At 47.7% G+C, this 16,001-nt stretch overlaps 1 protein-coding gene across 1 annotated transcript in view; it reads right to left on the reverse strand.

The window, feature by feature from the left end:
• The window catches only part of RAP1GAP2 (RAP1 GTPase activating protein 2), a 189,093-nt gene extending 174,595 nt beyond the window's left edge, over nt 1-14,498 (reverse strand). The window contains exons 1-2 of the mRNA XM_083714485.1: nt 14,398-14,498; nt 3,178-3,294 (exon numbers count right to left, since the gene is read on the reverse strand). Of these exons, the coding sequence (XP_083570611.1) occupies nt 3,178-3,294; nt 14,398-14,450 (170 nt within the window). The 5' untranslated portion in view covers nt 14,451-14,498. The remainder of the gene's footprint in view (nt 1-3,177; nt 3,295-14,397) is intronic.
• Between the last annotated feature and the right edge of the window lie 1,503 nt (nt 14,499-16,001).

Here is a 16,001-nt window from a genome sequence, read left to right on the forward strand (position 1 = left end):
TAAGCGGTCCCTATTTATCTACTTGCACCCGGAGGTGCTTTCGAACTGCTAGGTTGGCAGGCGCTGGGACCGAGCAGCGGGAGCGCACCCCACCGCAGGGATTCGAACCGCCGACCTTTCGATTGGCAAGTCCTAGGCGCTGAGGCTTTAACCCACAGCGCCACCTGCGTCCCTGTGTGACATTTTAATGTATTTTAAATCTTTGTTGGAAGCCACCCAGAGTGGCTAGGGAAACCCAGCCAGATGGGCGGGGTACAAATAATAAATTATGAAAATATGCACTGGAGCAAATGGGGCACTACCCTGCCAGCCTTCCCAAAGCCAGTTGCACCTTGACGACCTTCTTATTTAAAAGACATGGGGCAGGGCACAGCGTCTCAGCTTCCTCGCCTTCAGTTTCAGTGATACCCTTGCAGAACTCAGCAAGGAGGAGGATGGGGACAACACTAGAAATAGTTGGCTCCTCTAGTCATTGGCTCTGGCTCTGACTCTGCCTGCCGTGCACTCTGGCTCCCCCTACTGTTGGGCTCCCCGCTTTCTGCCCTACTAGTCCCAATGGGCACCAGCAATTGCTGAACATTTGTGTCTGCCCTATACAGTGTCGGACACTACTGCTACCTACTACAACCAGCTGCGGCTCTCCACGGTCTTATTCCACACTGCCAGGCACTCTTCCAACAATCACGCTATCTCCCTCCGCACCCCTTTCCTCCATCTCTCAAAGTGCATGTCTTCCCCAAATGAATTATTTGCAGTTTCCTGTTTCAGCGCCATGCCCCCAGGAGATGGCTCACACACTTTCGCAAAAAGAGGTGTAACTTGTGGGCAAAGTAACGCATGTATTTTTGCTCCAGTAAAGTTGCCTTGTTGGAAGGAATGGTTATTCTAGTGTTGATTAAGAAGACCTGCTGGATCAGGCCAAATGTCCTTCTAGTCCAGCTGAACACCGGGTGTCAGTGAACTTACCGTATTTTTTGCTCTATAAGACTCACTTTTTCCCTCCTAAAAAGTAAGGGGAAATGTGTGTGCGTCTTATGGAGCGAATGCAGGCTGCGCAGCTATCCCAGTAGCCAGAACAGCAAGAGGGATTGCTGCTTTCACTGCACAGCGATTCCTCTTGCTGTTCTGGCTTCTGAGATTCAGAATATTTTTCTTCTTGTTTTCCTTCTCCAAAAACTAGGTGTGTCTTGTGGTCTGGTGCATCTTATAGAGCGAAAAATACGGTAACTCTATTCAAAGAACCCAGAAACAGTGCAGACCTAGTGATCACAGCAACTCTTCCCAGTAGATCTTGCCTGAGTGAGGCAGTTGTGAGGACTGAAGGTCCCTGCCTTCCTACAGTTCTCTAAGGATCCTCACCTGGTTCCTTCCCCTGTAGCCAAAGCCTCTATCATCTTGTCTCTCTCTTTGGTCCACCCTCTTCAATTCTCTGCATGTTCTGGGGAAAGGAGGGGAGGGGAGCTGGTCACAGCAGGAGGGAGAGACTTACTGGGGTCTGCAGCAGCTTCCTCATCTCTGTCTCCTGGCCCCACTCCTCTCCTGCCTCTGATTCTGGGCTGCTCTCTGCCTCAGGCTCTTCCTGCTCACTAAACCCTGTTCCCTCTTCAGATTCCGACTTCGACTCCTTCCAGTCTGCCCTCTCTGCTCCCTCTGATCACTTACTGTCACCCCACCACCAATCCGCAGGCTTCTTCCCCTGGGGTTCCTTTGGAGTGGTTCTCCAGCCAGTGCCTCCCACCACTCCTCTGCATCCAGCCAGCCCATAATAGCTCTGCATGAGGATGGACTTTCCTTTCATTCCAGGTCCCACTTCTTGTCTTAATCCCGGTATCAAATGGTACAGTAATTATAAAAATGAGTTTTCAGGTTGGCAAGGATAAATCTGCAGGCTCCAAGAGATCCCATGGACACATTCATTTGCCACAGGGGGTGGGGGGGAGGGAATTGCCCTTACAGCGCAGAGGCCTACATTTACTCGGGGAATTTGGAAAACAGAGTACGAGGGCTTAATGGCTCTAAAAGCTTCCGAGGTCCACCAAAGTCAGAGAATCAAACTCAGAGAGTGCAGGAGTATCGATTTCCTTGCCATTAGCCTCTTCTCCGAGGCGTAGAACACATTCAACACAGAGGTTTCAGAGGGGACAGATCTGGAAAGCTTGTTTCTCTTAGAATTGCTTCCAGCTACAAATTCAGCAGAAAGCTATTTATCTCTCAGATTTGTGATCCATCCCTGGGCACGCATAAGGTATAATTAGATTCTACCCTCACGAAACTCATGGTGCAAGGAGAGAAAAGGCTAAGCAATAGCATACCCTCCAAGATTTTCAGTGGTGGAAAGAGGAGCAGGTTTGTAAGAGGGGGCTAATACACAGTCCCCCTGAAAATGGGGGGGGGAGCATACAAGGGGAATTGTGGGTCACGACGCAAGGAGGGAGCAGCTTCCACACTGCCTTGTATTCATCACAATCAGCATTGTTTCCATTCCACTGCAGTTCGGCTTCCACTAAAATGTACATTATTCGTCTCGCTATTCACTACTGGTGAAACTAACATAACTAATGACGTAATCAATTTCTTTGCATTTCAGCGCAAGGGTTTGGGAAGGCTCTGGCAGGGTCCTAGAGTCTTCCTTCTCCTTCCCAAAACTGTGCAAGCACTAACTGGGCCTTGGGAAAGAAAGAGGGGGACTCTAGGACCCTATCAGACCCTCGTGTCTCTTTCCCAAAGCAAATGCTTACCAGGCTTTGGGAAGGAGGCAAGAAGGTGCCCTCTCAACTCGGCACCTATGCAGGGGAACCAGTTGTGCTGCCCTAAATCCACCGTTGGGGTGGCACAACTATCCATCTTCCTCCTCCTTGGTCTCAGTGCTGCCCTTGTAGAACTCAGCATGGAGGAGGATTAGAATTAGTTGACTCTACCTCTCATGAGCTCTGGCTATTCTACTGTTGAGCTCCCTGCCTTCTACTGGAAAAATCCCAATGGGTACCATCCACCACTGTCCAGAATTGGACACATTTGTATTTCTGAACCATCAACAACCCCAGAAGGAAGGCACTATCCATAGGTTCCCATCTCTGCCTGGAACTTCACAGGCCCCCCGCCCAAACCACATGTCCCACAGGCTCCTTCAGGGATCACAGCCCACTCTTTGAAGACCACACAAGGTTTCTGGCTCACCGGCTCGGGACTTCCAGGTCTGCTCTGCTGACGATGCGATGCTGCTGCGGAGAGTAGAGCCACTGGAATGCTGTCAGGGTCCTCTCCTCGATCCGGAAGCGACCTTCCCTCACGTACCTGAGGAGCAGGGAGCACAGCATGGGAACGTTTGTCAGGACAAGAAGGTGGAACAGCAGCTGAGAAACAAGGTGCCGTGGAGCAAAGGAGGCCATGGAGCAGGGGCAGGGATCCTTACTCAGCCGCAGGGCCATGTTCCCTCGCAGAGAACCTTCCAGGGGCCCTGTGCCAATGGTGGGAGGGGCCAGAGACAGAAGTGGGTGGAGCTATGGGAGTGACTCTTCCCTTTGTACAACAGGCTATGTTCCAGCCATGGAAAAGTCAGCGGTTTCCACACACATGTCGATCAAAGCAAGCAAGAGACATTCTCAGAGTTCAAGGACACATTCCAGCTGGGCAAAAATACTCAAGGAGGCTGTGGAACAATACTGTGCTTCCATTGGGGTAGCACCCTAGAACAACTAATCCAGTGGAAAGATGTGCAGACAGTATGGACCCACCTCTTACCCCTGAACAGTTTCTTATACCAACTGGTCATTTTAAGAATGAATATTTCATAACTGGTGCTTTTTTTCCTCTTCCCTCCCTGCCCCTTTCCCCTTGTTTGTCATGCTTATTTATTTGTTTATTGCATTTATTCCTCCAAGGAGCTCAAGGTGGTCTCCATGGTTCTCCCTTCCTCATTTTATCCCCTCTGCAACCCTATGAGTGTCAGGGACTCGACTGAGGAGGAATGGTGAAGCCCGCCTCCCCCTCCTCCTGAACCTTCCAGAGAGGAGGAAGACAGTATAGATTTACAACAGCGGTTTGCAGAAGGTCACGGCTCAGAGGGGCAAAGCTGGGAAATAAGGGGAGAAGAAAAGGGGGAAGCAGAGCCAGAGCAGCTGGCTGACACATTATCACTAGAAAACATTCCAGACCCCTCTCCCAGAACCCAGCGAGCATTGAAAGTAGGAGAACAAAAAGCTAAGAGGCAAATGGCCCTAAGCAGCCACCGTAAGGGGGGGGGGTGCTGTTTACAAGTGAGAAGGGGAGGGGGTGGAGTTTACTCGGAGCAACACCATTACTCCAAGAGGAAGCATTTCTAAGCCTCTCTCTGTGAATATTGAATAAAAGACTTTGGTAAGAGCTTTTCGTGTTATCTATCCCTGGCAGCCTGCCTTGGGGAGAGGGAATCGAATTCCCTGATGCCTGATAGTGTGGTAGGTTAGGCTGAGAGGCAGTGACTGGCCCCCATAGGTCCTCCAGGGAGTTTCATCTTCTTATATCTCTATCCTGACTTTCTTCTGCTATGGAACCCCCAGTGATGTGCATGGAGTTGCCAGGTGGTCACCCACACAGGCCTGACCATAGGAAGCTCTCTTATACTGAGACAGGCCCTCAGGCCACCTAGCTAATCACAGCCTGCACCAGGTATCTTCAACCTGTTCAGACCCAGGAGGACCCACCTTTAGTCCAAACATTTGGAGACCCATTACTTTTGCCATGTATTTGCACTCATGGTAGCACTCCTTTTGTGACCCACTTTGGTTCAAGCCACAAACCGCTAGTGAGTCCCAACCCACCAGTTGTAGACCAGTAGTCTACACTGACTGACGGAAGCTTTCCAGGGGTTTGAGGAAGGGACTTGGTGGGACTTGGTCCTTTGGGGGCCCTACCCTTTAAGTCACTCGAAGTAAAAGTCACTAAAGGCATGCAACATCCCTACTCTAAACCACTTCTTTAATTTGGCATAAATGGTAACCACAGCTTTCGTCATTCTGCTCTCCTTTAACTCCAACACAAACCTACCTGGGTTTGGTGTGTCAGTCATTTAAAATATGCAAAGGGTGCCGGGGTGCAAAGAAAGATGTATTTTATATTAAAGAATTTTTAAGTGAACAAGAGCCTGGTAACCTTAGAGCAGCTTCATGTGGCATTGGGAGACTTGACTCCCTAACCGGTTTCATAAACATCAGCTTGTGAAATTTATCAGGGACCACATTGTTCAATCTCATGCAAGTGAACCTTTGATTGAATTTGAACAAACATTATTAGCAGTGGGAAAGGGACAGTGTCTGTGACTTAATAGGAATTCAAAGAGGACAGAAGGAAAACTGGAAATAGGACTTGAATATAGCAACAGCAGACCCTGTCTGGGTGAGTCAGTGAACCAAAAAAAATTAAAACCGCAGCAGCCGGTATTCGTGAAATTCCAATGAAAACAATGTACTGCTGGCACAGAACACTGCCACAGCTGGCGCATATAACAACTGCATGTAGCCCCAACTTCTGAGGCAGTGATATTAAAGGCACTTTGGGTGGTATTCAGCCTTTCTAGACGGTGGTCCAAGAGGAAATCTCTGTGGTAATTAAGGAGCAGGTTGTTTGTGTGCCTGAGTTGTTTTTATCATCAGCAGTGGAGATAGAGCATAGCCATCACACAGAGATTGTACAGAGAGATCTTAGGGTCATACTCAATTAAGTTTCAATCAGAGCAGACCCACCGAAATCAATGGCCCTAAGTTAGTCATGTCCATTCCTTTTGGTGCGTGTACTCTGGGCATGACTAACACCAGATAAAACCCATAATATGTGAAGCTGCTCTTCCAAGGAACCTCACACAGCGCCTGGTGTTTCATGGACTCTTGAATTTACAGTATTTTCCTTCTCAAAGGGCAGAGCAATCTCCCTGGATTTTACGAAGATGTTGCGAAGTATGAATCACCATTTTTAAATCACCCAGGGTGCTAGACTAACAAGGTATCCACAGCTAAACATGGCTGCCATTTCTCCGGTGATGCTTTAAAATTGTTTTGAAATCTCCATGGAAGGAGAAATGTAGGGCAGGGAGAGACCAGAATCTCTTCTTGGCATTAAGAGAAAATGTTCTTTCTGGATAGGCCATCTCTGAACAGAAGACAGAGAATCAGAGTGGTACAGCTGCAAGGGTACAAAAGGGGTCATCTAGTCCAACCCCTTGCAAAGCAGGAATCATGGCTAAAGGTGTGGCAAGCAGCCCTTTAAAAAAAATCAAGATGAGGTCAGGGTTTTAAATCAGCAAGGGTGATGAGCCAGAGCTTGTGATGTCGGTGTTGCCCTCTTGCCTCTCAAAAGCAGGTCTTGAGCCAAATGGCTATTAAAGTCTACATAATGGAGGTAGCACACAAGGTTTCAATTCCCATGTTCTGGCCCAGTGCTGGATCCAATGGGGAAAGTGGTGCAAGAAGGCTGATTCAAGGTTACAGCACCACGGACAGCTCCACACAAGCAACTTGCTCCAACAAAGGCTGGGGGCAGACTGAGGCCTTTTCAGCCTCTGTCTCCGGGCTACCTCCTCCAGGCTCCACCCCCTTGTGGGAACCCCAGAGCCTCAGAAGACCAACCCTCTGGCCTGCACTGCTGAGTTGATGGTGTGCAATAAAAGGCACCTGGCTCTTCACAGACCCTCCAATTGCCCCTATTTCCCAGGGACGTCCCTGATTTAGAGAAGCCATCCCAGTTTCTGATTTGATCCTGGAATGTCCCACTTTCCCTTAGGATGTCCTTATTTTCATTGGAGAAATGTTGCAGGGTATGACGTTATCCGACTCCCGAGCCATCTGAAGGCAATCCTGAATAGGGAAGTTTTTGTGTTTAATGCTTTATTATGTTTTTATATATATTGGAATCTGCCCAAAGTGGCTGGAGCAATCCAGTAAGATGTGTGGGGTATAAATAGTAAAATTATCATTATGGAATGGGACATCCCTATTTTCATCAGAGAAATGTTGGAGGGCGCCGTATTTTTCCATCTATTTGGAGGAGACTTAGATTTAAGAAAAAGGGGGGAGATGGCCCCATGTATAAGATGCCCCTTAATTTTTGACATTATTTTTTTGTGGGGGGGGACCTAGTCTTCTACACAGAAAAATACAGTATGTCTTCAGGGGAAGATTAGAATCCAGGCTCTGGTCTTAAAGGGCCTGGTAGTTTGGGATGTTCCTCTGGGGACTCCTGTCCATCAGCCTTGGGTGTAGGTGTCTCCCTCTTCCTTCGGGAGTCTGGTCTGAGCCCTGACCCTGACCTGCCTCTCCATCTGGTGACCCTGCAGCCTCCAACCCTCCCAAAGAAGACTGGAAAGATCAGGTGTCAGAAGCTGAAAAGGTAACAGGACTTAGTGAGTGGAGAGAGTTGTTGGCAGAGAGAAGTCCAGAATCAGAGGCAGAAGCTGGAGCAGGAGAGCAAGGAGGTCAAGAGGCAGAGATGAGTCAGGCCGGTCCTCCCCCCCCCCCCCCCGGTCTCCCAGTACCAGGAGAGGCATGAAGAGGGCAAAGGAGAAGCCAGCTTCATGCAGGCACAGTCTAAGATTGCTTGGGGAAAACCTTGGAGAGGAGGGGACTTAGGCTGCCATGGGGAGGCAGGGACCTTCAGTCTCAGCAACTGCTTCATGGAGGGCAAAACATACCAGAAATGAGTTGTTTGCACTCCACCAACTCTGGGCCAATTGTGTTTTTGCCAGGGAAGAGTTCGCTCCAACTTGCAAGATCTGATTTACTGCTGGCTCGCTTCCGATACCATATGAACTGGGGTCAAAGTACAGTGGTACCTTCAGGTACAGATGCTTCAGGTTACAGACGCTTCAGGTTACAGACTCCGCTAACCCAGAAATTGTACCTTGGGTTAAGAACTTTGCTTCAGGATGAGAACAGAAATTGTGCTCCGGCAGCACGGCGGAAGCAGGAGGCCCCATTAGCTAAAGTGGTGCTTCACGTTAAGAACAGTTTCAGGTTAAGAACGGACCTCCAAAATGAATTAAGTTCTTAACCCAAGGTACCACTTTAAATCCTGAAGGCTCGTAATAACAGCCAATCTAACACCAGCCTGAGGCTTGTTGCACTAACTAGAAGCTGTGTTTGAGCACTCAGCACCCAGTGTTAAAGCCACTTAAGGATTCAGTCACCCATCACTGCCATACTCTGAAATTTCCTACATCACAGAAGTTTGCACTGGCTGTCTCCCAGACAGAAAAAAAATGGATCACAGCTCCTAGTAGACCTAGCATTGACCTTTATTTGTAAAGGCTTGCCATTTCATTCCTATGATTGCCTTGACAAAACCACACAGCGAGGCCTTTCTTCAGTTGTGGATTATTTCAGAAGGTGCCAGAGCAATGCCCCTCGAATCTTGTTCTGAATGTCACGGCAGATGCCGGCGCTTATTAAGCAACGTTAAGTTGAATCAAGGCTTGTTATGCCAATTAAGGGCTGCTTCTCCGCCTATGTGCAAGCAAAAATATCTGTAATTACAACTGTTCCTTTGCTTTAGAGAAGGAACAAAGGCATGTTCCACGACTTCCACTTGGCAATCAGGAACATTCGTTAGTACCAACTCATTTGCATATGAAATGTTTACGGGCAAGTGATTCCTTGTTAAAGAATAATTATACTTGTCTCTCTCTCTCTCTCTCTTTCTTTCTCTCTCTCTCTTTGTCTTTCGGCGCACGCACCCCATTCCTTCTGGAGAAGAAAAAGCAGAAATCAAAACCAAATCTAATTGGAAAGATGGCATATGCTGCATTAGAGGGGGAAATGGAGACTACAGCTGGCAAGGCAGTGATATGGGGGTCAAAGGTCAGGATCAGAGGTCAAAGCAAGCCTGGTTTTTTTTTACATTTTTCATTTTTAGTTACTGGTTCCAAGGTTAGATTATCACATTCCTTTTGCATACATATTATAGAAGCAACTACATTTTGAAAATGCAGGGGGGAATAGTAATCAGTTTTTATTATTATTATTATTATTATTATTATTATTATTATTATTATTATTATTATCATTATGGGGACAGGGAATATGTGTACCCAAGCAGTGGAGTCTGAACTGATTTGTTGGTTGGATTCACTGGCTGCTGCCAAGTCTAGGAGCTGGGGAGAAGAGCGGAAGGGGGTCAGTAAATAGGATCAGACTCAAAGATTGGAGGTTCTCCTAAATCTAGCTTTGTCGCTGGACCCCTTGCATCAGCCTTCTGCACCAGCTGGGACCCTCTCCTGAACAGGAGTCACCCAGCCACAGTTACTCATGTCATCTTCACAGAACATTGGAATCAGAATGTGAAGGAACCTCAAAGAACATCTAACCCAACCCTTCCACCCAGTGCAGGAAAAATCCTCTGTGACAGCTGCACGGTGTGTGGTAGCCTCTGCCTTAAATACTCTAATCGAAGAGAGTCCAAAACTTCTGCTTAGAGACAGTATCCATTTTCTGATTCAGTAAGTAATGTAAAGGTCAAGGTAAAGGTACCCCTGACCATTAGGTCCAGTCGTGACCGACTCTGGGGTTGTGGCACTCATCTCGCTTTATTGGCACTAAAGCCAATTGACTAAGCCGCTTCTGGCGAACCAGAGCAGCACATGGAAACTCCGTTTACCTTCCCTCCAGAGCGGTACCTATTTATCTACTTGCACTTTGACGTGCTTTCGAACTGCTAGGTTGGCAGGAGCTGGGACTGAGCAATGGGAGCTCACCCCGTCGCGGGGATTCGAAGCGCTGACCTTCTGATCAGCAAGTCCTAGGCTCTGTGGTTTAACCCACAGTGCCACCCAGGTGCAAGTAACCGATGTACATTGTGCTAAATAATAAGCATGCTATCCGTTGGCCTTGCTTTTCTCCAGCTTTTTCAGTGAATGCAGGTGGGAGCAGGAAGGAAGGCAGGCAGGCAGACTACATAGACCAGGGATTACCAATATTCATGGACCTGCAGGCACATTTTGAATTTTGAAAATGGTCCTTCGGCACCAGTCACAAAATGGCTATTGGGGCAGGGCCAAAGCACAAAAAGGCTGCCAGGGGCTTGTGGCATAGACCAATCGTAGCTTATGCATACATATATATTCAGTGCTGCAAACTCTGCCCACCACTGGAGTCTTCAGCAGGTGACCGCAAAGGGAACACAATTTGAAGTAGAACAGCACTCTCTGGCTCTGTCTTGTGTTGTTGTGTTCTCATTTGGCATTTTTGCCTTGTGAACTGTCCTGTGACCTTCAGATGAAGGGTGATATACAAATTTAATAAATAATAATAATAATATTGTTTGAAATTGCAGGTGGCTGCCGCGCTTGCCCTCATTTTTTTTAATGGCTCCTATATAATAACAATCATAGTGCAACAAAATCCCCTGCCAAATGCCAAGGGGCAGCGAGTTCCACAAAGTATTTATATACTGTTCGACAGGAAGGAACCCTCATAAGCAGCTTACTCTATCTGTCTGTCTAATGCCACATTAAAATTATCAACAACAAATAAAGATGGTGAGAGTAATATTCTCCCTCTATGATACTGTTTGCTCTTCGCAAAATGCAATCTGCAGAAATGAATTGTTTTGCAAACAGGAGCTGATTTCCTGAAATTGCTTGAAATCCCCCCCCCCCCCGCCGCCGCCGCCGCCAAATGACTTGTTTTGATTCAATCCTAATTCCTAGCCCCGCCGTAGGCAGCAGAGGGCGCTGAGTGAGCAGCTGAAAAGCATTCCTTTTTAGGAGCCTCTTTTTCAGATGTGAAGCGGGGGGGGGGGGAGTGCCTGTTAGGTGTGATTCAACCCCCTTCAAGAACCTCATTGGTTTAAGGCTCCCTTCCTTTGTATTGGTGGAGCCGTGTTTCATTCAAACGCATGAGACGCCGACAGAACGTCATTCTGCTGCGAGCAGCTTGAATCAGGCAATTCAGCCCATTCATCACGTCACGCCTGCCGTTGTTTGGGAGGAGGCGTCAAGGACACTTGGTCTCAGGATGCTCTCTACCTGAGTATTGAGAGGGAAGCATGAAGCAAGAGCAACAGAGCAAACAGGGTGATATGTGGTTCCCGTAAACAGAAAAATATGGGGCCGAGAGCTTTAGCAACAGAGAATCCTGTCCGGGGGTTGGGCAGCTTCCTTTGTTCCTAAAGCTGGAGGCGTGTGCCATTCTTAGGCATCGAAATATTGCTTTATAAGGCAGGGAGCTGGCAATGGTTTAGAGATGCAGACTGCATCTGCACAACATGCAGGAAGCCCGTCCTTAAACCATGAGTTCGCTGTTAATGTATATAGGATTTTTAAATGTTCTATAAGGATCTGCAACTGGAAGCAACCAGACCTGAGATTTCCCCAATCCAGAGTCACGGTGTGAAATGAGCAGTGAGTGTGATTATGGCATATAAGGAAATGAAAAGGGCAGCCTTGGTCCAAGCCGACCTACGGGGCTGGTTGCTGTCCAAGGTGCTGAAATATTTGCCGTGCTGTCAGTTTGGGCTCTGACCCTATTAAACGGCTTTAAACTTACCGAATTCATCAATCTGAAGAAATGTCCACATGCCTAAAACAATTGCTTAGAAGAAGGAAGACAGGCATATTTCATGAGCCAAGTTCTAACTCTTCAGCCATACAGCCTACACACCCATGCCTTCCTGTACCACTATTTTTCTTTAAGAAAACTAAGCATACAAGTTCCTAGCAGCGGGTATGCACTCTGCACATGCCTCAGAGGCCCTCTTCCTTGCACTTTACATGTGCCAGCGCAGTGGTCAGTGCAATTGCAGTCGTTTGGGTCCTGCCTTCCCAAGTCTTCCTGCCTACGATTCAAAGGTGGAAGCACATTCAGCCAAAACCGGGCTGGCCTTCAAGGCTTACATAATTTTCTAAAAGCTGCAGCCCAGAAAAATAACAACATCTCATCACCTTGTCACAGGGCAGCAAGGTGAGATATCAAACCAGTGAGAACAAAAAAAACACACCCTAAACTAAACTAAAAGTAGTTAGCCTATTTTTGGCCTGTAGGCCAAAGTTTGTGCATGCATTAGCACACTGTACAGAAAAAGAGAGGGGCAAGCAGAGAAAGAGGGGGGTTAAGAAGACCCACCCACAGCCCCACTGTTCTTTCACTGAGCCATCTGGTCAGCAAAAGTGCAAAGTGCAGGGGGGCATTATTCCTCCCAGTTGCACTGCTGCACTGGAAGAAAAGGAGCTCACCACTATTGAACTGATCCGTTTTTCAGATGCTATAGAAATGCTGTGCATTTAATCCTGGGTCTACCCAGTCCTAGTCAAAAACTCTAAACAACACACCAACAGCATCATTGTTGTTGTTGTTTAGTCGTTTAGTCGTGTCCGACTCTTCGTGACCCCATGGACCAGAGCACGCCAGGCACTTCTGTCTTCCACTGCCTCCCGCATCATTATATGTCTCCAATAGAGAAACTCGCTGCCTCTATGGTCTGGAAGGGCTCTATAGCTAAGTGGTTAGGGCACCCACATTGCATGCAGAGGGTCCCGGGTTCAATCCCTGGCATCTCCTGGTAAGGCTGGGAAAGATTCCCTGCCTGAAACCCCTGATAGCTGCTGCCAGTCAGTGTAGACAACATGGAGCTAGATGGACCAATGGTCTCAACTCAGTATAAGGCAGCATCCTATGCTCCTTCTTTTAAAAGTAGATGAATTTCTGACTTCAGGTAGCAATCCCTCTCCAACATTACAGATAAATCTCCTTCCTCTAGAGCAGTGGTTCTCAACCTGTGGGTCCCCAGATGTTGTTGGACTACAACTCCCATCATCCCTGAGCTCTGGCCTTGCTAGCTAGGGGTGATGGGAATTGTAGCCCAGCAACATCTGGGGACCCACAGATTGAGAAAGGCTGCTCTAGAGTGTCCCAGGTGGGATCCTGCTGCCCGCCCCACCCCCTCTCTCTTTAAGACCTTAAAACCTGCTCCTTTTGGACAGGAACTCTCAAGCTTTACAGAGGTGCTTCTGCTTCCTCTAAAAAATCGCCCCTCTCCTTGCCTCATGCTCATGACAGAAAGGGATTATTTGTCAAATAGGAAGGTTCCTTACACCAAGTCAGACTACTCATCTAGCTCATTTTTGCCCTTAACCCCCCCCCCCAAAAATGGGGGGGCATTGCTCCCTTGGTTCCATAAACTTATCCCTAGTGTTTCCCATCTCCTAAAAAGCATTATTCACAGTTAGCCCTTCCATTTCCAGTTGGAAATGCAAGGAGAAAGAAGGTACTTTTTACCATATGTGGTGGTCATGCAATAAGGTAAAGGCTTTTTGGGAGATGATTTATAATGCATTGAAGAAAATGTTTAAAAATACATTTGTTAAAAAACCAGAGGCCTTTCTGTTAGGTATAGTAGGTGAAGCGATACCTAGAGAAGATAAACGCCTATTTATGTATGCAACAACAGCAGTGAGAGTATTGCTAGCCCAGAATTGGAAACAAGAAGAAGTACCACCGAAAGAAGAATGGCAGACAAAATCGATGGACTATGTAGAGATGGCGAAATTGACAAGGAAGATCCAAAACCAGGGAGATCAAGCATTTGAAAAAGACTGGAATAAATTTTTCCATTACTTAAAGGACTACTGTAAACATGTAAAATCACTGGCAGGAATGTGGAGATGCTTGTAATGTGACATTCTTATCATATGCTTTTTTCCTAATGGGAAAATTAGCAATTGAGTAATTTAAAAGTATGCAGATAACTTTGTATTATAGAAAGGACCCAGGGAGGGAGGGAGGGAGGGAGGGAGGGAAGTCCGGTAGGTTCTAAGGAATCTTTTAAATTTTTTTTGGATGTGTGAAATGGTTAATGTCAATATATACAAAAATGTGGAAACTAATTAAAAAAATTATAATAAATAAATTCACAGTTAGCCCAGCTCACAGTCACACAATATAATCCAAAACAGTCGCAATTCATTGCACATCTACTCAAAACCAACTATTTAAATTCATCAAAATGGATCAAATCAGTCCAGCAATACCAGCTTCTCAAATTGTGAGGGTCATTTGCACTTCCAGCAAACACACACACACACACACACATGCTTCTTAGCACACACCCCAAGGAAATCCCACTGCCCCCAGATGGTGGTCCTGAATTACTGGTCCACAGTGATTGGCTGCGTCTCCCCAGAGATTCAAGTGAAGGGTCTTTCCTCATCTCTACCTGGAGATGTTGGGGTTTGAACCTGGGACCTCCTGTCTGAAGAGCAGGTGTCCTAAAACTGAGCCTGTCCTTCGTGGATCCTGCACACGCACACACACACACACACACACAGAGTACTGCAGCCTGGACCCTCCCCTTCCTGGCACGAGTTTGCAGAGGCACTGCTCTCCTCACCAGCCGGCATCGTTCCTGCATCACTTTGTCTCCTTGTTTCTCACTCACCATCGCACCAGCTCCCATTTCTTCTCCCCCGGCCCTTTCTTCTTTGTAGCCATGGTTCCTCCTCCTCCTCCTCTCAAGATCTTGGGGAAAAGGGACCGGCTCTAACCTAGCCCAAGGATGCTCTGCCTTCAGCCAGGGACAAATAGAGGGTGTTTTTGCAGCAGCAGGAGCAGCAGCAGCTACTCAGCAGCCAAACCAGGTACTCAGTTGGTGCATCGAGAAGCAGCAAAACTGCTGAGGGAGCCTGCCTTAACCTCCCAGTCCTGGCCTCAAGCACGCAAGCCAGGTCCCAGTGGAAGTCAGGGAAGGTAAAGCTCAGAGATTTTTGCCTTCTCTAGAGGTTCAGGCTGGATGCATTCTGGAAGGTTGACTTTGGAGCTCTAGCCCACAAGCCAGGGCACCCCCAGTGATCACTCAGAAAGGAGCAGGTTATGGGGCATAGGGATCATAGATTTACAGAGTCCCAGAACTGTAGAGTTGTAAGGGATCCCAGGGGCATCTAGTCCAACCCCCTGTAATGCAGGAATCTACCTTATGCTGGGTTGCCTCCAACTCATTTTTACTCAGAAATCAATGGACCCAAGTTAGCCATGCCTATTATTTTCAGCGAGTCCGAGGAGGACTAGCCCTGGAGACAACCCAATGAGTCAGTCTATTGCTCCACAATTGTAGCCCCATGTTGTCTACACTGGCTGGCAGCAGCTCTCCAAGATTGGAGACTGGTCCTCTAGGGCAGTGTTTCCCAACCTTTGGTCTCCAGCTATTTATGGAGTACAATTCCCATCATCCCTGACCACTGGGTCTTGCTCGCTAGGGATGATGGGAGTTGTAGTCCAAAAACAGCTGGAGGCCAAAGGTTGGGAAACACTGCTCTAGGGCAAATGGGGCAATGCCCCACCAACCTCAGTCTGCCTTCAGCTTGCATATCGCTGAGTAACAGTGCAATCCTAACCATGTTTACTCAGAAGCAAGTCTTATTGAATTCAATAGGGCTTGCTCTGAAGCAAGCAGAGTTAAACCTGCAGCCAAAATCCACTTTGCACGGGCCAGCAAAAACAAGATCCATTTTATTCCTGCAGTCACGATGGGACTAGGATTTAAAAGCTTTCCTTAAATGCAAACCTGCACATGTTCAGAGTATGTCTTTGACCAAGGCTGAGAAACTGGGTTTTGCTTTTTGCTTTAACAGTTCGGGGGGGGAGGGGGGAGGACACAGAAGTGAGGAGCTTTTCTCATTCCACATTCATCCATTCTGGGCAACCTTCCAATGGCCACAGGTGGGTGTGGCCTGTGCAAAAGTGGGCGGAGCAATAATGTGAACGTTGCCTTTGTGCAGGGGCTAGTATCTACACACACTCACAAGCCTGCCTATCTTCCACCCAGGCAAGGAAGTAGCATTATTACAGTCCAAGGACAACTTCCATCCAGGCAAAAACACCTGAAGAAGGGGCAAAGCAGGACCAGTGACATATATAGCCTGGGGGAAATGGGAGTGGCCTGGGAAAAGCCAGGAGGGTCCAATAGAGAGGGCTGGAGAACCCAACGCCACCCCACCCAGCTCTGAGGTCCTCCATTCCTCCTTTATCTTGTCAGGGATGTAGAAA

Source organism: Podarcis gaigeae, assembly GCF_964106915.1.
Source record: "Podarcis gaigeae genome assembly, chromosome: 15".
Classification (NCBI taxonomy): domain Eukaryota; kingdom Metazoa; phylum Chordata; class Lepidosauria; order Squamata; family Lacertidae; genus Podarcis; species Podarcis gaigeae.